Genomic DNA, 22533 nt, shown 5'->3' with positions numbered 1-22533 from the left:
AAATCCTTTTAAAGGTCTTCTTCCAGAAGTGCATGGATCCCTGATTGTTCACGACTATGGTGTGGTTGTCAACAATCAAGGCTTGTATTACCCCAGTTTGTATCCTTAATTTCAATAACTACATACATCCATGTGATTATTAATTAAGGACGAGATATTCCATACAAACTATCCAGTTTTGTCTAATTTAATTTGTTGTGTTCCGCACCAAAAGAAAGTTAGATTAGGAAGAAAAAAAACGTAATGAAAAAGCCCTGATGATGGAGAACACAGATATTGTAATGTTGGAGTTGGTGGTGCTAGCGTTAACTAGAAGAGGACCTGTCACTTGCTCAAAAAAATGAGATAGCTACATTTTCAAAATCTCTAAGCTCCCCTGATTCTGACTCTCTTTTCCGTTTTGCTCTGCGTTGCTTAGTTTCAGAGATATTAACATTTGTTGCTTTAGGAATGAAATATGTGAAATCTCTTGTTGTTGTGCAACTGAGCATTTCTTTAGAGTTTTCCCTTAGGATGTGAGCTTTAACCGTTCCCTCCCAGAAGATGTTAATCACAGCTCAGCAGTAGACATGAGGGAATATCGTCGGATCCCTCCTTATTTGTCTCACTAATAGAGCTTACTGAATAGCTGCAGTGGGAACCCGGATACCTGGAGCGCTCTCGATAATCAGGTGTCCAACGCCGCAGCTGCATGTGTGACAGCTGTGTGACATTCGCATCACATGCGTGGCGAGCATGTGTGTTGTGACTGTCACACAGCCATGACACATACAGCAGCGGCGCCAGACACGCCAGGTATCCAGGTTCCCACTGCAGCTATCTGGTAAGCTCTATTAGCGAATAAGGAGGGATCCGACGATATTCACTCATGTGTACTCAGCAGTGTCTGAAACCACTAGACCAGCCGCCGAGCTGTGATTGACAGCGTCTAGGTGGGGAGTGTGAAAGTGCACGCCTCCAGAGAAAATAGAAGTGCCCAGTTGCACAACAAGCACATAATGCGCTCTAAAAGCAACAACTATGAATATCTCAATATCGCACTGGAGCGAGGGAGTGCAAAATAGAAAAGAGCAGCAGAATTAGGAGAAATCAGGAAATTTTACAAGGTATTTAACTCAATTTTTGTTTTTGAGCAAGTGACAGGTCCTCTTTATCTAACATGTTCTCCACATCAGGCATTGTGTTGGTTATTGGACTAAAAAATGTTTTCTTGTGTCGCCCCCATCAGTAATGGATCAGCCACTTCAGAAGATTTATTTTGGAAACTTGATGCCCTACAAACATTTATTAGAGATCTCCACTGGCCTGAAGAAGAGTTTGGGAAACACCTTGAGCAGCGCCTTAAGCTCATGGCGAGTGATATGATTGAGTCTTGTGTGAAAAGGTAAAATTATTTTTTAATAAAAAAAAAAATTCTAAAAAAATGACTGAACCAGTTAATTAACAAAAAGACCCGAGACTTCTAGATTTCTAGTTTCCAAAAAAACATTTTAAAAAGTGCAAACTGAATTTGCAGTAAGTGCCACTAGAAACCCTGTTTTCTTCCTTTGTCAAAAGGTTATTTGGATATATTATGTGCAACACATGCTTTACAGGCCTCAACCTGGAATTGAGATGAGTGCTGGCCATTCAATGGGTGTTATTGGAAAATCTAGTTAGTAATGGCTGGTGTTATGATCCGGTGACCCTGGAGCCGCATGAGACTATCTCTGGAGTAGGTGGTACCTGTACTGACCGCAATCCTAATACTGACACCGCAACTAGAAGTAGCCGTGGGATGTACCTAACCAGGCCTAGACACCTCGACACAGCCGGAGGACTAAATACCCCTAAAGATGGAAATGGGAAATCCTATCTTGCCTCAGAGCAGAGCCCCAAAGGATAGGCAGCCCCCCACAAATATTGACTGTGAGTTTAAGAGGAAATACGTACACAGGCAGAAAAAACAGAGTTTAGCAAAAGAGGCCCTTCTAGCTAGATAGAAAGGATAGGACAGAGTTCTAAGCGGTCAGTATTAAAACACTAGAAAATTCCACAGCAGAATATACTATATACTACATCTAACTAAAGACATAGGATGTATATCTGCATCTCCAGAGAAACCAGCATGACAGAAAAATCCAAACAAGTCAAGCTGGACAAAAACACAATAGATTGCACTGCACATAAAAGCACACTGCAAGCGTGCTACAGAGAACCAAAACAAGGCACTTATCTTAGCTGAAATGACAGCAGGGCAGTGGAGCCAGACAGAGAAGCAATCCCTCCAAGATACAATGGACAACTGGCAGGGATTGATGGATCCTACAAACCTAAACACCTAATAGAGCTGCAATAAGCAGAAACACCTGCCCTGGCCTATAATCCAGAGACCACTGCACTACCACCAAAACCACCGGAGGGAGCCCAAGTGCAGAATTCACAACAGGCTGGCTGACATTTTTCTGAATCATAAGACGCCATCAAAAAGTAAAAAAAAAAAACTCAGGCTATACACTGGAAGAGCGGGTAACACTGCAAAGGTGGTAAACAAAGAATTCCAAGGTTCTTGATGTTTGAAGGTTATGTACTTTATTCTCCATGCATTTCAACGTCTGTCTGACTTCTTCCACAAGAGAGGAAGAAGAGAAGAAGAAATCAGCCAGACTTTGAAACGCGTTGAGAAAAAACTCCATACCCTTCAAACATCAAGAACCTTGGAATTCTTTACTTACCAGCAGCGCAGTATTACCCGCTCTTGCAGTATATAGCCTGATATTCACATTGGAGCTCCCAACCAGCAGAGCAGCAGCTGGATCTATCATTGAGCTTTTGTAAGAGTTGTGCTTTCTGAAAACTCAACCTGATGAGCAGTTATCGCACCGCAAAAACGACTTTATCTTGATAATGCCCTTGTCATTTTTAGCTTCTTTTCAAAAAATAAAAAATGACACCTATACTCGCTTTACTGCTCACGTCCCCGACCCCTTTGCTCCTCACCGTCACCCATCCGATCCTCATTGCATCTTTTGATCCTTCCTTCAAACACTGAAATCCCCGAGCCATTTAGACTGAGATAGAACTTGTGGCTCTGATGAGGCCCGGGAAAGTTCTAAGCATGCACGTTCATAGCGTTCGTCATGACTTTGTGACCTTTGGCACGCTCGTTCAGAAAACTCTCAAGCTTCATCAGAACAGGAAGTCCAAACTCTGTTTGAGAGGCCCAGGAATTTCAGTACTCGTGGTGGGGATCAGAAAATGCAATGAGGACCAGACGGGTGATGGTGAGGTGCGTAGGGGCCAGAGAACTGAGCGGTAAGGTGAGTATAACATTTTATTTTTTATTTTTTACATATTCTACTGGAAAGACCCCAGAGCATAACAAGTGGTCCTACATTTTCCAGGAGTATCAGCACAAACTGGTAAATTAGAATTTTATCTGATCCATTCATCTTTATGTCTCATATTTCTATTATTTTAACAATACAAAATTTGATCCCTGTAATGGCTGCAATTTTTCATCCGAAATAGTAATTCTTTACAAAGATCGACAGCAAATTTTATGCTTAATGAACAGGAAATCATGAAAAGGCCAGCAATAAACGGCTTATTTCATGCTGGTGATCCTGTTTATGTGACCTCTTTCGATAAATGGATACTTATTTTTTATCCGACCCCTACAGCATTGTATGTTTTATTTACAGATAACATTTAGTAATTAGCGTCCCCATATTTTCAGTGGCCCAAAGCAGAAAAATGTAATCCATCATTTATCACTAAGTGGCTGCCGAACTGATTGGTCCCTTTAATGGCTAAAAGGCGTTTTCCTTTTTTGTCTTTTCCATGCAGATAATAAATAATATTAGAATGTTACAATCATATTTAACACATTTAATTTTTGTTGTTGTTGTTGATAGGCACCAATAAATCTTCTTTTATTTACCGCTATCTTTACAATCATTGGTTTGGACAGATGAGAATAAAGCAGAGGGCTCGCCATGTAATCGTAGCTCTTCATAAGATGCAATTATCTAATTTATTCTTAAATATGTAAAAGTATGCAGACACTACAGGCTTTTTTTTTTTTCTTTCCCGCTGTCGCAAATTTCCATTTGTTTCTTCAGGCATATTATGAATCTGATTTGTTAAGAGTATCTGAAGACATACATGATCATTATTGGCATCTAAGAAGAAGACGGCAATCTAACCGCTTGGAATATAATTGAATTTAATCATGTCGGGCAGTTATCCGGCAGAGGAGACTCAAGCTGTAATTGTTATTTTTGTCGAGGGGATATGAATTAAGAAATTGTAAAAAATAGACAACGAGAAATTTAAACAGAACAATTGCAAAACTATCAGATGATTTAAGATTTGTTTGAATTTATTTTTCATCTTTGAGGTCTATAATATTTATTCTACTTACCGTATTTTTCGCATTATAAGACGCCATGGATTATAAAACGCACCCCAAATTTTGAGGAGACAAATAGGAAATTTTTTTTTAATAAAATGGTGGTGCTTCTTATAATCCATGCGTCTTGTTGCTTACCGGGGGTGGTGGCTCCTGTGAAGCAGGGTCGCTGCTGGAGGAGGCAGGAGTGGGGTGATGCTGCAGGCCGCAGGCTGGGATGAGTGGGTGTTCTGATATGCGGTGCGCCACTTCGGGTGTCCCGTTATGCTGCTGGTGCCCAGTGCTGCTGCTTGTTCGGTCCTGCGTTGTGGGGTGCCTGGAGGTGCTGCGGGGGTGTCCGGCGCTGCAGTGGGGGTCTCCAGTGCTGCTGTGGGTGACTCCAATGCTGCGGGGGCTCTGCCATCATTTTGTGAAAGGCCAGAGCCCCCCGCAGTTCCATGGTTTCCTGTGCAGGGGACTCCGGGAAAATGCCCGCCGAGAGGCGACATATGCGCAGATGGAGAACTCGGCACCAAAATCTCGGAAGATCTCAGTGCTGAGATCTCATCACCTGAGATCTTGGTGCCAAGATCCCCATCTGCGCATGCGCCGCCCCTCGGCAGCCATTTTCCCGGAGTCTACTGCACAGGAAACCATGGAACTGCGGGGGGCTCTGGCCTTTCACAAAATGTCAGCAGAGCCCCCGCAGCACCAGAGACACCCGCAGCAGCACCATAGACTCCTGCAGCAGCGCCGGACACCCCTATAGCACCGCTGGGCTCCCCGCAGCGCTGGAAACAAGCAGCAGCACCGGACACCCCCTCATCCCAGCCTTCGGCCTGCAGCAATGGGACCATCCGATTTTCAGAGGCAAATTCTACATGCTCTGACATGAGCACAGCCCCATAGAATAAAATGGGCTTGAGCGCTATCTGTAAAAACCATGGATAGCACTCATCTGCATTTTTCGTCCATCTGTACGAGCTTTTATTCTAATCTATAAGGGAACGCTATTTAAGGGCAATTGAAATTGTTCTTATATTTAGGAAAACTTCATTTTCATACATTTTTGATTTCATCTAAAAGTTCAGAAAATCCCAAAATAATGAAACATTTGTGACTGAACAATGAACAATTGAGAAATGTACACCTCTGTACACAGATGGTCTTTGTGATCTTCTTACAGTAATTAATAGCCTTACAAGTACCAAGAGAAGGCAAAGTGATTATTTTCAAATATAGAAATTTGGGGACTCTTTATTGCAGGGTATTGGGTTCTTGTAATAATGGAGTCACAGCCTGTTGATTAGACATCATACAATAAATATGAGCACCGGGAAAGAGAAAAAAAGTAATTCCACTGAAATTGTAATGTCAGGCTAATGTAAAATTATTCAAATGGTGGAAAGTGCTGAAAAATGTTTTATTAGGGCTCAAAAATCGAATTATTCAGGTTACTAATTTTTACTTAAAGTATGTGGTAAATAAGATGACACGTTGTAATGAGTACATTGGTATGGGGGCAGGGAGTGCTACAGTCCCACCGCTATCTGCATTGACGTCTACATTCCATTCATGCTACCAAGAAAATCGAGGATAGAGAATTTGTCTTCTCCACACTTACTCTCCCTGATACCTGATGGCTGTCAAATGTACAGTAATTTACTCACTGGATATGTGTTAGGAAATTATATACTTTTGTATAAGCGCTGTCTCCTTTAGCTATCCATATTTTGTGTATTTCCTCATCCTTCTAGCCTTCATGCCCGATTCAAGTGCTACCTATAATCCACCAGAAATACCAGAAGGATTTTTACATAGCCACACTGTATTCCTCCCAACTTCCCCATATTCTCATTCTGAGAAGGCATGCACCTACTATGAATGGGGAGAGGGGAGTTAAACTTTTTAGAAAGCTGTCAGCTGAACAATGGTTCAGGTGTTAGTTTGAATGGCAGCTTTCTCTTCGAATTCCTTGGTATTACCAAGCGCTCCTATGTTTTCTACGAGAAACTCGCTACCCAACTCCTCCGGGGTGACTTATCTCACTGAGATTAAACAATCGGACATGCTGGATCCTTACCTCCCCCTACATCATCTGTTGGGGTGAGTCTGCCTATATTGCCACCTTCAGTCAACATCAGTCTAATGTCTTTGGGGTCCTTAAGGTGCTTCTAGAAACATCTCGCAATGGCTTATCACTCCTGAGAACAAAAGGATCAGACATATTGAAATTAGACAATCCTAATGCTTGTTCCTCAACATTGGCAGAATGATTGTCAGCCATACACAAAATTGGTGCGTTTGGCAGATATAAGTCTAATGTGTAAAGTCACCTTTACATGACCCAGTTGTGTATGGAGAGCTATTGAGCAATTTCGATGACTTGAGTTGATAGCAAAGCTAATAAATTGGCTTGGTTCTGGAAAAGTGCTTCAGAATGGGAAGATGTGAGTCTTTGAGTACCTATAGGATTTCGAAAGACATCTCCCGATAAATGACCACCTCTAAGAAGCTCAATAGCCCCTGTGGTCATAACTGTCATTAATGACTCATGTAGAGCAGTTACATATATATCTTACTTCTCCTTATGTCCTCTTGGTTTCCAGATGTCTTGATCCAAAGAATAGAGAAGACTGACTAATTGTGAGCTCTGCCGCTGCCACAATTGATCATTGGAAATAGGATTTTAGAGCCTTGTTGACCCCATCTGTGAGATCAATAGGAGACCATCCATTGATGGTTTTCATTATGTCCTACACAGCATTATTTAACATCTTTGAAGAGATAGCTTTCTCCATACACCCATCTTCTCTAGCATTCGTATCAATAAGGAGACCAATTTTAAACACTAGCAACATATTTGTGCAGGTCATATATGCCATATACTGTAAATGTACAAATTACAGGTCGGCAGCCCCCCAATCATAATTCTGTTAAACGTTTTCTTTATTCAATAGAACCATAGATTAAATTAATGGACTCCTGGCCATTGGCCATTCCCTATCAGTATGTCTTTGGAAGAAATCGGAGACCCTAGAAGAAACCCAGCGGTATTACCCTGCACTGATCTGTGGTGTAACGCACAAGTTTCAAGAGCCGTGAGTGTATTATACCGGCACAATGCTCAACAAGAGGACTTGGAAACCAGATCTTGGGCTTGTGCTCTTGCCACTTTCTAATCACAGAGGGAATCCCCACAGTGGCATTAGTGTCAAGCACACCTACCCTCTCCACATGCCAAAGCTTAAAGCCCAGTTTGCACTTGATCGATTCCATTTGCACCCTTAGTTTTCTTTGAAGTCATAGGGAGCAGATGGAGCCTTCATTGAGGCAATTAGAGCACCACAGGAAGCACAAACCACCAGCTGCTCACAGGGCTGTATGTGCCCAGAATTAGCAAAGCACTTTTTAAGGTAGCACCTCTGTCAGCAGCCTGCGCGCACACACTGAGATCAGGCGCTGTCTGCCATCTACGAAAGCTCCTTATTGCTTACCTGACCCTTTCCTTGTTTCTTGTGAGGTTATCGATTGAAACGAAGCTGCCCACGTTCCGCATATATGAGACGCAGATTACATTTCCACTTACGTTTGTATTTTAAAAATAGGTCAGAATCAATAGAAGAGAAGCATTGCAATAAATAGATTAAAAGCTCTGCGCTCATCAAGCTATTTGCAGTTACGCTTGTCAAAAATACACATTTACATTTTGCATTATCTTTTTTCAAGGTGTTTGAAATAGATAGATAGATAGATAGAGACAATAGATAGATAGATAATAGATAGACAGATAGATGATAGATAGATAGATAGATAATAGATAATAGATAATAGATACTGTAGATAGATAGACAATAGATAGATAGATAGATAGATAGATAGATAGATAGATAGATAGACAATAGATACATAATAGATAGATAGATAGATAGATAGATAGATAGATAGATAATAGATAGATAGATTTATAGATAGATAGATAGATAGATAGATAGATAGATAGATAATAGATAGATGATAGATAGATAGATAGATAATATATAGATAGATAAATAGATAGATAATAGATAGATAGATAGATAGATAGATAGACAGATAGATAATAGATAGATAGATAGATAGATAGATAGATTAATAGATAGATAGATAATAGATAGATAGAGATAATAGATAGATAGATAGATAGATAGATAGATAATAGATAGATAGAAAATAGATAAATAATAGATAGATAGATTTATAGATAGATAGATAATAGATAGATAGATAGATAATAGATAGATAATAGATAGATAGATGATAGATAGATAGATAATAGATAGATAGATAGATAGATAGATAGATAGATAATAGATAGATAGATAGATAGATAGATAGATAGATAATAGATAGATAATAGATAGATAGAGATAATAGATAGATAGATAGATAGATAGATAGATAGATAGATAATAGATAGATAGAAAATAGATAGATAATAGATAGATAGATAGATAGATAGATAGATAGATTTATAGATAGATAGATAATAGATAGATAATAGATAGATAATAGATAGATAGATGATAGATAGATAATAGATAGATAGATAGATAGATACATGATAGATAGATACATGATAGATAGATAGATACATGATAGATAGATAGATAGATAGATAGATAGATAGATGATAGATAGATAATAGATAGATAGATAGATAGATAGATACATGATAGATAGATACATGATAGATAGATAGATACATGATAGATAGATAGATAGATAGATAGATAGATAGATAGATAGATAGATAGATAGATAATCAGAAAAAACAGGCAGCACTCCAAAAAATAAAAGTAAAAAAAGTGGCTTTACTGATCCATTAACAGCAACGTTTCGGCAGATTTCTCTGCCTTTCTCAAGCCTACCGCAGACGTCAGCCTTTACATATTCAGTCCTAATACATGAGGATTATTGAACTGATCATGAATAGATACTGAAAAAGAAGAATGACTGATGTCTGTAAGTTACGATACGTAAATGCAGACTATTATATATATAAATAATGTGAATTAAATTAAAGTGCCTTATTTTTTCCAGTGTGATGTCCAGATGAATATTATTTTATTATATTTTTTTGACAATGATCATTTCTGATACAAACATTCCTTATTTTTCAATAGAACTAGAATTGCATTTGAAGTGAAGTTGCAGAAAACCAGCAGATCCACAGATTTCCGGGTGCCTCAGTCAATCTGTACCATGTTCAATGTCATGGTGGATGCAAAAGCGCAGTCAACAAAACTCTGCAGTATGGAAATGGGACAAGAGGTAACAATAGAACCGTGAAATGTGATTTTCTACCTATAACTTAAAGAGAACCTGTCATCACAATTTTAAAGTGAAGGCATGGCCATGATGGCAGTGTTATACAAGTTCAATAGATGCCTTTATGGAAGAAATCCTTATGGTGGTTTATTATTTGTATTTGAAATTTGGGTGTAATAACCTTTCTGTGCATAGGATCGGGACTGCGGGTAGGGTCTTCGGCACTGCCTTGGCCTCTTTGTCTCTGGTGTCTGTTTCTGCCACCTTAAAAGAGCGTACCGAGGCCGGCCTCACCAGTGCTCGTACAGATTCATCTCCCGGCGGTCTTCAGTAAACTGGTGCCGGTTGCGTCCAACACCCTGTACCCTCACTGACCGTCTCACTCTGAGGGAGGGTTACCATCATTCCCTGGACAACAGGTGTCAGAGGTAAAAAAGATTGGGCTTTTGGATTTGAATCCTGCATTGAGCAGAGAGTTGGACACGATGACCCTGGTGGTCCCTTCCAACTCTAACATTCTATGATTCCACCATGACCTGTTGTGAATTTGGATTCTGGCTCCCCCGGTGGCTACTGGTGGAATTGAACTGGTGTCTTCATCTTCTCTGTTCACCTGTTCCCATCAAGATGTGGGAGTCGCTATATAACCTTGCTGCTCTGTTAGTTGCTTGCCGGTCAACAATGTTATCAGAAGCCTCTCTGTGCTTGTTCCTGCTCCTAGACAACTACTAGATAAGTTGGACTCTTGTCCATGTTTGTTTTTGCATTTTTGTTCCAGTTCACAGCTGTAGTTTCGTTACTGTGTCTGGAAAGCTCTTGTGAACAGGAATTGCCACTCTGGTGTTATGAGTTAATGCCAGAGTTTTAAAGTAATTTCTGGATGGTGTTTTTGATAGGGTTTTCAGCTGACCATGAAAGTGTCCTTTCTGTCTTCTGCTATGTAGTAAGTGGACCTCAAATTTGCTAAACCTATTTTCATACTACGTTTGTTATTTCATCTCAACTCACCGCCAATACATGTGGGGGGCCTCTGTCTCCTTTCGGGGTATTTCTCTAGAGGTGAGCTAGGACTAATATTTTCCTCTGCTAGCTTTATTTAGTCCTCCGGCTGGTGCTGGGCATCTAGAATCAACGTAGGCATGCTACCCGGCCACTGCTAGTTGTGCGTTAGGTTTAGTTCATGGTCAGCTCAGTTCCCATCTTCCAAGAGCTAGTTCCTATATATGCTTATGCTATGTTCTCTTGCCATTGAGATCATGACAGTTTGACCGGCCTCAAAGTGTTAATTGTTTGGGCTGAAGCAGGAGAAAAAGAAGTGTTGAAGGGAAATTTTTTTTTTTTTTCCCCTCAGAGTTTTGCTGCCTAGCCCTTAATTGCTGTCTAGCTGCTTCTTACCTCCTCTTAACCCTTGAATGGCTCTGTGTCCACCTGTTTGTAATGGATCTTCAGAGTGTAATTGCAGGTTTGAATAATCTCGCCACGAAGGTACAAAATTTGCAAGATTTTGTTTGTCATGCACCTGTATCTGAGCCGAGAATTCCTTTGCCGGAATTTTTCTCGGGAAATAGATCCGGGTTTCAGAATTTTCGAAATAATTGCAAATTATTTTTGTCCCTGAAATCTCGCTCTGCCGGAGACCCTGCACAGCAGGTCAGGATTGTGATTTCCTTGCTCCGGGGCGACCCTCAAGACTGGGCTTTTTCATTGACACCAGGGGATCCTGCGTTGCTCAATGTGGATGCGTTTTTTCTGGCCTTGGGGTTGCTTTATGACGAACCTCATTTGGAGCTTCAGGCAGAAAAAACTTTGATGTCCCTATCTCAGGGGCAAGATGAAGCGGAAATTTACTGCCAAAGATTCCGTAAATGGTCTGTGCTTACTCAGTGGAATGAGTGCGCCCTGGCGGCGACTTTCAGAGAGGGTCTCTCTGATGCCATTAAGGATGTTATGGTGGGGTTCCCTGTGCCTGCGGGTCTGAATGAGTCCATGACAATGGCTATTCAGATCGATAGGCGTTTGCGGGAGCGCAAACCAGTGCACCATCTGGCGGTGTCCACTGAGAAGTCGCCAGAGAGTATGCAGTGTGATAGAATTCTGTCCCGAAGCGAGCGGCAGAATTTTAGACGGAAAAATGGGTTGTGTTTCTATTGTGGTGATTCTACTCATGTTATATCAGCATGCTCTAAGCGCACTAAAAAGCTTGGTAAATCTGTTTCCATTTGCACCTTACCGTCTAAATTTATTCTATCTGTGACCCTGATTTGCTCTTTGTCATCTATTACCACGGACGCCTATGTCGACTCTGGCGCCGCTTTGAGTCTTATGGATTGGTCCTTTGCCAAACGCTGTGGGTATGATTTAGAGCCTTTGGAGACTCCTATTCCTCTGAAGGGGATTGACTCCACCCCATTGGCTAATAATAAACCACAATACTGGACACAAGTGACTATGCGTATTAATCCGGATCACCAGGAGATTGTTCGCTTTCTGGTGCTGTATAATCTACATGATGATTTGGTGCTAGGATTGCCTTGGCTGCAATCTCACAACCCAGTCCTCGACTGGAGAGCTATGTCTGTGTTGAGCTGGGGATGTAAGGGGGCTCATGGGGATGTACCTGTGGTTTCCATTTCATCATCCATTCCCTCTGAAATTCCTGAGTTCCTGTCTGACTATCGTGACGTCTTTGAAGAATCCAAGCTTGGTTCGTTACCTCCGCACCGAGAGTGCGATTGTGCCATAGATTTAATCCCGGGTAGTAAATACCCAAAGGGTCGTTTATTTAATCTGTCTGTGCCTGAACACGCTGCTATGCGAGAATATATAAAGGAGTCCTTGGAAAAGGGACATATTCGTCCATCGTCATCTCCCTTAGGAGCCGGTTTTTTCTTTGTGTCAAAAAAAGACGGCTCTTTGAGACCATGTATTGATTATCGGCTTTTGAATAAAATCACTGTTAAATATCAATACCCATTGCCGTTGCTGACTGATTTGTTTGCTCGTATAAAGGGGGCCAAGTGGTTCTCTAAGATTGACCTTCGTGGGGCGTATAATTTGGTGCGAATCAGGCAGGGGGATGAGTGGAAAACCGCATTTAATACGCCCGAGGGCCACTTTGAGTATTTAGTGATGCCGTTTGGTCTTTCTAATGCTCCGTCAGTTTTCCAGTCCTTTATGCATGATATTTTTCGCGATTATTTGGATAAATTTATGATTGTGTATCTGGATGATATTCTGATTTTTTCGGATGACTGGGACTCTCATGTCCAGCAAGTCAGGAGGGTTTTTCAGGTTTTGCGGTCTAATTCTTTGTGTGTGAAGGGTTCTAAGTGTGTTTTTGGGGTACAGAGGATTTCCTTTTTGGGATATATTTTTTCCCCCTCTTCCATTGAAATGGATCCTGTCAAGGTTCAAGCTATTTGTGATTGGACGCAGCCCTCTTCTCTTAAGAGTCTTCAGAAATTTTTGGGCTTTGCTAACTTTTATCGTCGATTTATTGCTGGTTTTTCGGATATTGCTAAGCCATTGACCGATTTGACTAAGAAGGGTGCTGATGTTGCTGATTGGTCCCCTGATGCTGTGGAGGCCTTTCGGGAGCTTAAGCGCCGTTTTTCCTCTGCCCCTGTGTTGCGTCAGCCTGATGTTGCTCTACCTTTTCAGGTTGAGGTCGACGCTTCTGAGATCGGAGCTGGGGCAGTGTTGTCGCAGAAAAGTTCTGACTGCTCCGTGATGAGGCCTTGTGCCTTCTTTTCCCGTAAATTTTCGCCCGCTGAGCGGAATTATGATGTTGGGAATCGGGAGCTTTTGGCCATGAAGTGGGCTTTTGAGGAGTGGCGCCATTGGCTTGAGGGGGCCAGACATCAGGTGGTGGTATTGACTGACCACAAAAATTTGATTTATCTTGAGACCGCCAGGCGCCTGAATCCTAGACAGGCGCGCTGGTCATTATTTTTCTCTCGGTTTAATTTTGTGGTGTCATACCTACCGGGTTCTAAGAATGTTAAGGCGGATGCCCTTTCTAGGAGTTTTGAGCCTGACTCGCCTGGTAACTCTGAGCCCACAGGTATCCTTAAGGATGGAGTGGTATTGTCAGCCGTTTCTCCAGACCTGCGGCGGGCCTTGCAGGAGTTTCAGGCGGATAGACCTGATCGTTGCCCACCTGATAAACTGTTTGTTCCTGATGATTGGACCAGTAGAGTCATCTCTGAGGTTCATTCTTCTGCGTTGGCAGGTCATCCTGGCATTTTTGGTACCAGGGATTTGGTGGCAAGGTCCTTCTGGTGGCCTTCCCTGTCACGAGATGTGCGAGGCTTTGTGCAGTCTTGTGACGTTTGTGCTCGGGCCAAGCCTTGTTGTTCTCGGGCTAGTGGATTGTTGTTGCCCTTGCCTATTCCTAAGAGGCCTTGGACGCACATCTCGATGGATTTTATTTCAGATCTGCCTGTTTCTCAGAAGATGTCTGTCATCTGGGTGGTGTGTGACCGTTTTTCTAAGATGGTCCATTTGGTTCCTCTGCCCAAGTTACCTTCTTCTTCCGAGTTGGTTCCTCTGTTTTTTCAAAATGTTGTTCGTTTGCATGGTATTCCTGAGAATATCGTTTCTGACAGAGGGACCCAATTCGTGTCTAGATTTTGGCGGGCATTCTGTGCTAGGATGGGCATAGATTTATCTTTTTCGTCCGCTTTCCATCCTCAGACGAATGGCCAGACCGAGCGGATTAATCAGACCCTGGAGACATATCTGAGGTGTTTTGTGTCTGCTGACCAGGATGATTGGGTTGCTTTTTTGCCATTGGCGGAGTTCGCTCTCAATAATCGGGCCAGCTCTGCCACTTTGGTGTCCCCGTTTTTCTGTAATTCGGGGTTTCATCCTCGATTTTCCTCTGGTCAGGTGGAATCTTCGGATTGTCCTGGAGTGGATGCTGTGGTGGAGAGATTGCATCAGATCTGGGGGCAGGTGGTGGACAATTTGAGGTTGTCCCAGGAGAAGACTCAGCTTTTTGCCAACCGCCACCGTCGTGTTGGTCCTCGGCTTTGTGTTGGGGATTTGGTGTGGTTGTCTTCTCGTTTTGTCCCTATGAGGGTCTCTTCTCCTAAGTTTAAGCCTCGGTTCATCGGCCCGTATAAGATATTGGAGATTCTTAACCCTGTTTCCTTCCGTTTGGACCTCCCTGCATCCTTTTCTATTCATAACGTTTTTCATCGGTCATTATTGCGCAGGTATGAGGTACCGGTTGTGCCTTCCGTTGAGCCTCCTGCTCCGGTGTTGGTTGAGGGTGAGTTGGAGTACGTTGTGGAGAAAATCTTAGACTCTCGTGTTTCCAGACGGAGACTCCAGTATCTGGTCAAGTGGAAGGGATACGGCCAGGAGGATAATTCTTGGGTGAATGCATCTGATGTTCATGCCTCTGATCTGGTTCGTGCCTTTCATAGGGCCCATCCTGATCGCCCTGGTGGTTCTGGTGAGGGTTCGGTGCCCCCTCCTTGAGGGGGGGGTACTGTTGTGAATTTGGATTCTGGCTCCCCCGGTGGCTACTGGTGGAATTGAACTGGTGTCTTCATCTTCTCTGTTCACCTGTTCCCATCAAGATGTGGGAGTCGCTATATAACCTTGCTGCTCTGTTAGTTGCTTGCCGGTCAACAATGTTATCAGAAGCCTCTCTGTGCTTGTTCCTGCTCCTAGACAACTACTAGATAAGTTGGACTCTTGTCCATGTTTGTTTTTGCATTTTTGTTCCAGTTCACAGCTGTAGTTTCGTTACTGTGTCTGGAAAGCTCTTGTGAACAGGAATTGCCACTCTGGTGTTATGAGTTAATGCCAGAGTTTTAAAGTAATTTCTGGATGGTGTTTTTGATAGGGTTTTCAGCTGACCATGAAAGTGTCCTTTCTGTCTTCTGCTATGTAGTAAGTGGACCTCAAATTTGCTAAACCTATTTTCATACTACGTTTGTTATTTCATCTCAACTCACCGCCAATACATGTGGGGGGCCTCTGTCTCCTTTCGGGGTATTTCTCTAGAGGTGAGCTAGGACTAATATTTTCCTCTGCTAGCTTTATTTAGTCCTCCGGCTGGTGCTGGGCATCTAGAATCAACGTAGGCATGCTACCCGGCCACTGCTAGTTGTGCGTTAGGTTTAGTTCATGGTCAGCTCAGTTCCCATCTTCCAAGAGCTAGTTCCTATATATGCTTATGCTATGTTCTCTTGCCATTGAGATCATGACAATGACCGATCTTGTCGTTAATGGAGATATCCTCAAGTGACTTTCTTCCTCTTCCGATTGAGAACACATGCGGGAGTGAAGCGCACATGTCTATGGGGGCTTTCGAAGGAATAGTTGTCAACTGAACAAGATTTGGGGGTCTTCATCACTAGGGCCAAACAGGTATAAAATCATTATTTGCAATCCAAAAAAGTGTCGTTAATCAACCAATGGCTTAGACATAAGAGCCTCGGTCAATTCGAAGCACTGAAAAACTGTAGATTCCTATCCTATATCTTGTTTCATTGACATGTATTTATGAAACAATACATCTCATTGTTATCCATGTAATTTGTTGTTCTGTTGTTTGCATCACGTTTAACATCTGTCCTTTACATCCGCGAGACTCCTACAGACAATGCGTTTTCTAGATTACTGTGCAGTCTGCCATTTAGTTGGCTCCTGGACATGTCATCCCTATGACTTTTGAAGAAAGAATTATTTCTTTACACTGATGCTATCGTACAGTAAATCGTTAATGTTTACGGTTGTGTGATCCAGTTGTATAGAAATTCTACACTCTTCCAAAGGCTGTAATTATGTTCGATGCAAACAATACAGCATTCTCAACTTTCTAATTCCTTCCTCCAGTCTGGGGAAAGATTGTATTGTAACAGGTGCCACTGGGATTTTTCAGAGGTAAAGGAGTTAAAATTAAAGGTATCATTAAAAGAAGTATATTCTAACTAAACAATCAATCATTGTGCTTTATTTGCCACAGAATCCCACTTGTCTCACTTGAGATGAATAGACGCTCTTGCTGTATTATGTGGTAGGAAGACGTATTGATCATTTTTTCCAAGGAAGGTGATATAAGAGGACAGAAAAGCTTTGAAAGAAACTTCCAGATCACTATTTTATTACATATATTAACCCCATAGAAATAAAAAAAATATATATAAATTACCATTTGAAAAAATACAATTTGGGATGATCCAGATCTTCTCACTGAAAATGGTCCCAAACCAATCTTACATTTCTGGTGTTACGACTTGGAAAAGGTCTATGATAAATGAGTCATAATGGACCATTACAAGAATGCATTCAAAGCAGAACCTATGAAGTGGCAACATAACTAAAAATCAAGTGATTGGGTTATTATTTCCATTTATATGCCTAAAGGAGTATAGCTATCAAACCCAATCCTTAGTGGCTGAAGGCACCTAAAGAACCTATAAAAAGTCACCTGTATTTATATGGCACGTGGTGATTTTCCAGTGAGGAACAGGAACATTCAAGTTAATTGTGAGTGCTTTTCTGTCAGTCATGGTTGTCTTAGATTCGATCCAAAAAATCTGCTTCAGTTTTAGTGAAGAGAGGGAACTGCATACTCACCTTTCCACTGCTTACGCCGCCACCTCTACTTCCACCATAGCTCCTTGGTCTTCTGTACATTCAAGACACAACTTATTATTCTGGCGCTGAAGCCAGTTTGAAGCCTCTTATTGGCTTTCCAAGATGATGTGTTAGGCTACAACTCCAAGTGACTGTGATGGGGCCAGTCACAGGCCTCAGATTGGCTTCAGTGCCAGAATGGATTGACAGAAAAACAGGGACCTGCAGTAGAAGCAGCAGTCACTGTGTAAGAACTGGAAGAAAGATGAGCATAAAGTCTTTTTTATTTTAACCCACTTCCAGACATCAATAGATTCCAGAAAATGTTTAATTTTCTGGGACATTCTTAATCAATTTAATTATGTATCAATTTGCTCATCTCTACAATCCACCTAATTGCCATAATGCTATAAAATAACATAATAAGTATAACTGACCTTACTATTCCCTGCTGCTCCTTGGCTTGTCCCATGATTCCATGGTCTACCTTTGATCTCTGTGCTTCATGCACTAGCAATGACATGTTGACATGTGATGTCACAGGTGTGTCAGATGCTACAGACTGTCGCTCTGCATCTGGCTGCATAAGGTCTCTGCATTTGACATTGCAGACACCTTCTTAATCCTTCTGACTTTTGGACCCAGTGGCAACCTCCCTCTGGCTCTAATTGACACACCTGGACCTGGGTGTTTATAGACTCTCAGTCTGCTTCAGGGAGTTGCCGGTGATATTCACATATTTGCTTGTGAACGTTTGGAGCTATAGCAGTCAGCTTACTTTGTTTCTGGTGCTCTTGGAGGATGTTTGGTGTTACTTCTCTGGAGTCTGCTTAAGTATAGTTTCTCCCCGCTTGTTTGTCTCCCTTCTTGTCTTTAGAGTGCAGTGGGGACTGACCAGTGCACATCCCCCTTCCCTATTCAGGGCCTTGCTCTAGGGACATACAGGGCTTAGGTTCCTGCTCAACGATTGGTGTGGAAACAATATAGAGACAGTAGGGAAGGCAGGGTGCTAATAGATCTGCCTAGGGGTCTCCAGTCCCCTTTCCATAGCATTTGGGCTTCATTCCCCTCGTGTTGCACTTAGTCTTCCCATACTGTGCATGACATGTGACCACTCTCTGCTCCGGAGGAAAAAAGACTAATGGGGGGGTTTATAAGCATCAGCAGGGTTAAACATCAGCAAAGGGTAAGGGATTATTTCTTTTAGGATTTTATTGAATTCTAAGCTGTTTTGAAAAAAATTAGGTGATTGGGAAACCCTTTCACTTATTCCAATAATCGGCATTTATGAATCTAAAAGAAGGCTAGCTTTAAAGGTTTTGTCTGGCCATTCAATTTTTTTGTTTAAATATCTTAGAGTGACAAAAAAACAATACTCATCTCCACCCAGCTCTCCTGTTCTAAGGCTCCCATATCCCCGTGGGTCTCTTTTTCCTGGTCCCACCTCAATGCACAGAAAATGCCCTCTCAGCCAATCAGTAGCCACAGTTGTCACCCGCCTCATCCAGTGACTAGCTGAGCACCATTTTTTGCTTCTCAAGAAGAATCAGAAAGAAGAGACTGGCTGGGAACTCGGGGGACATTGGAAAGGAAGCAGAGGATATCATTGGAGGTGACTATTGATTTTTTTTAGGGGGTTAAGATAAAATGAGTCCTTTTAAAGCAAAAATTGTTTGGCTACCAACCTCTTGAAGGAACAATAGACATTAAAGACTATTTACTGTATATCGAACAACCTTTGTAGAACTCGAACTGGCTCTAATGCTTTATAACCTAGAACGTCCACCTGCTAAATTACCTTACAGCCAGTAATCCCAGGATGTCTCGGCAAGATACATGGAATATACACACTGCTGAAAAGTGTCACTCAAATTAACAGGGAATTGGGCTAACGAATGTGTTGTGTGAAGCTGTTCTGAGGTAATGTAGCATAAGTGCTATGGAAAGTGACAGTTGCTGTGGTATGGTATTTTTAAAGAAAAGCTGAGTTGATAGACACATGAAACACATGGAAATTATCAGTGCATAAGTTACTGTCTCACACTAAACTATGGTATGAAGCAACTTTGAAAGTTGCTGGTTTTTAAAATAGTCTGACGTTCTGATCCATTACTATTTGTCGAAAGTAACGCTCGAAGGGCGCAATGGGAAGTAAAGCTATTGATGAGATGATATACTCTTTATGATTATTTATAGGGAACCAATCATGTCCACAAACGCTATTAACCTGAAGATATTGGATCAATCGTCAGGTAAATAGCATTACAATGCTGCCTGGCCACCACACAAAGAGTGCAGCTACCAAGAGAAAATGAACTTTATTCTTCCCTGAAGCCACCTGCTTACAGTCATAGAGGCTTTTACAGAGCGGCTACATTCACCACAGTCAGCAGCAGCCTGGCACTTTCCTTGAAAGCTCTCTCTGCAGCACATCTGAACAGTGATCTGTCAAAGTGCTGGGGCGTGCTTACAGCTACCGCCCACAATGCTGTGAGCAATGACTGCAGGAGCTCCGGGCATGAGGGAAAAGTTATTTTTCTCCCAGTAGCCACAATATTAGTATGGCGGCCAGGCAGTGACTGACAGTCTTCTCTGTATCAGAAAATTAATATTGCATAAATTAATAGCACACCAAGAATATACACAAAAAGGAAAGTCTTTTTGAAACCTTTTTTTATTTTCTACCCTCCTATCCAAAAAAAGTTATTACACCATGAAGTGAAGTACAGCAGCGTTTTGGGTCATGTACCCTTACTCAAGCTATGAATAGACCAATGTGCGGAATGTCATTTTTGGACAAAGAAAATTCAAAAATCCATTTGTAATAGTATATGAATTGATGGAATCACTGGGGTGACTAGGGATCCAGAGAGAGTGTGGAACTTCCTATTGCTCTTAGTTTTCTCTGCATGATTGTGCATGCAAAGGTACTTGTTAATCACTAGTAGGACCATCCACTGGACTCAAATGCATACAGACACCAGGGATTTCAGTGAAAAAAGTACAAGATATACTGAATCGTTTACAACAAACCTACATATTATTCTGTTCTGTTTCTCCTTCTCTTTACCATGCCGTCCACAGGTCATACTGCATGTACAAAGTGACCTCCACCAAAACTGTGCAGCAGGCACAATGCAGTCAGGAGGGTAACATTATCCTGGCACTCATCAAACTCACTCCAATCCATCAGATGCCAGATGGAGAAGTGTGATCCATCACTGCACAAAACATGTTTCCTCCAAAGTCCACTGGTGATAGCTTTACACCACTCCATCCAATGTTCATCATTGTGCTTGGTGATGTAAGGCTGTATGCAACTGCTTAGACATGAAGTTCCCGGTTGGGGGTGCAGTGTTTATGCTGATGTTAATTCCAGAGGAGGGCTGGACTCTGCAGTTATGGAGTCAGCAGAGTGTTGGTGACTTTTCTGACCTCTGCACCACATCATTCGGTGACCCGCTCTGTAACATTACAGGGTCTCCACTTCGTGGCTGAGTTGCTGCAGTTCCTTCGACTTCTCAATAATATCAATCACAGGGGGAGATTCAGGAGGAAGAAAGGTCATGAACGGACTTGACTTGTCTGTTACAAGACTGCACTGATATCCTTGAGCGCTTTACCACCCGCCGTTCTGTCACATGTATGTAAAGGCAGATGGCAGAGCGGGGGGGCAGATGTTATACACCGGGGGTGAAGGACTGGATGTTGTACACCATAGGTGAGGGGCTGGAGGTTATATGCCAGGAGCAATGGGGCTGAATGAAAAAACGGAAGTCAATTATTAAGACACACGTCACAATTACTTGTGTCCATATAGTCTATACACAAGAACATACTTTTTTTTTAGAAATAAACACACATAGTTCCACCTATGCATCAATATTGTAAAAAAAAATCCATCCTTTCTAAGTGCACAAGGATCGGAACTTAAACCTACCTGGTGAAGTTTTTCTACTTGTCCTCGGAGCTTTATCACTTAGCATAAATTATAATCTGATTTCAATGTCTAATTAAACCCATATTTTAAGTCTCTCCCACATATCAGATTCTTAAACATTTGCTATATTTGTTCCTATTACAATGCCTAAGAAAACATACTGACGAAATAACTTCCATCAACGCAACTGAGCTGATGAAAACAGATTGTTTGATATCAACCACAAGACGGAAAACTTGTTGTGCATTATTTGGAATACGATTTGCATCTCATTACGTATGAGTAACGCAAAGTTTTTTTATCTTCACAGTAAAGAAAAACTTGTAGCACTGTTGGAAAGAGAGTAAAAATTCTTAAGACTTATTGTCCCATATTGAAGAGTGAGGAGAAAGCAACTTTTACAACTTTTTCTAGATGCATATTATATCTTTTTATTGCAATAAGTTAGGTAATTTCATGACTATACATTGCTGGCATTTATGCATTATGAGTAATCCATAATGGTCAAGCAAGTTATCATACAACACCGCCACATGCGGATAGGATAGTTTCATGGGGTGTTGCCCAAAACAGCCAGTCAGATTTTAGATGAAGAGATAAGTAATCTGATTGGTTGTCATAAGCCGCTCTCAGAATGTTTATTTGCACAGTGTATGAGTTGATTATTTGGGAGCCTCATTGTACGCCATAAAGGGACATCAATAGAAGGTCGCCTTCCACCCTAACGGCAGACCCTTTGATAAGAGTGTAGAGATGAGCAAAAATGTTACAGGACCGTGATCTAGTGGCCACACCGATAGTCCAAAGATGCTGGATTAGAGACCTGCAAACCACCTCCTACCTGCTGGCAAGCCCGGGAGCTCTTCAGATTAATGGTCCCGGTGGTGTGGAGTCATGTGTGCAATGATGATGTTGCACTAGGTCAACTAATCAGAAGAAACACTGGGGATGACGACAAGTAGGAGGTAGACAGTCCAAACATAAGAAAGAAAACAGCTGACAGCACTTCACTATGTAGACGCATGTTCTCAATCCAAGCAACCTACTTGGAAAACGCAGCGATCAAAGAAAAAATGGGAACAGCGCCCAATCCAGTGTACTTGATACTAACCGAAATGTTGTATCCTGGCGGAGTAAAGTTTTTTCATCCTTTTTCACCTGGATTGGACGCTGTTCCCATTTTCTTCTTTGACAAGTAGGAGGTAGTCTGCTGGTCTCTCGCCCAAGGCTACAGTCTACCGAGGTGGTTGATGGACCAGGGTCCTGCTAATCTTTTTCCTCAGCTATACAAAAGACCCACAGTTTTGCAATATTT

General features: G+C 41.9%; 1 protein-coding gene across 20 annotated transcripts in view; it reads left to right on the top strand.

The window, feature by feature from the left end:
* CADPS (calcium dependent secretion activator) overlaps positions 1-22533 on the top strand; it is a 434847-nt gene that overhangs the window by 340008 nt on the left and 72306 nt on the right. For all 20 annotated transcript variants that reach the window (XM_077275863.1, XM_077275861.1, XM_077275860.1 and 17 more), the window contains 2 exons: positions 1229-1384; positions 9538-9685. In XM_077275863.1, coding sequence (XP_077131978.1) covers positions 1229-1384; positions 9538-9685 — 304 coding nt within the window. The remainder of the gene's footprint in view (positions 1-1228; positions 1385-9537; positions 9686-22533) is intronic.

This window comes from Ranitomeya variabilis, chromosome 8 (assembly GCF_051348905.1).
Source record: "Ranitomeya variabilis isolate aRanVar5 chromosome 8, aRanVar5.hap1, whole genome shotgun sequence".
NCBI lineage: Eukaryota > Metazoa > Chordata > Amphibia > Anura > Dendrobatidae > Ranitomeya > Ranitomeya variabilis.
Note: the sequence above shows the minus strand (reverse complement) of the source record. Positions and strands in the feature narration are given on the sequence as shown.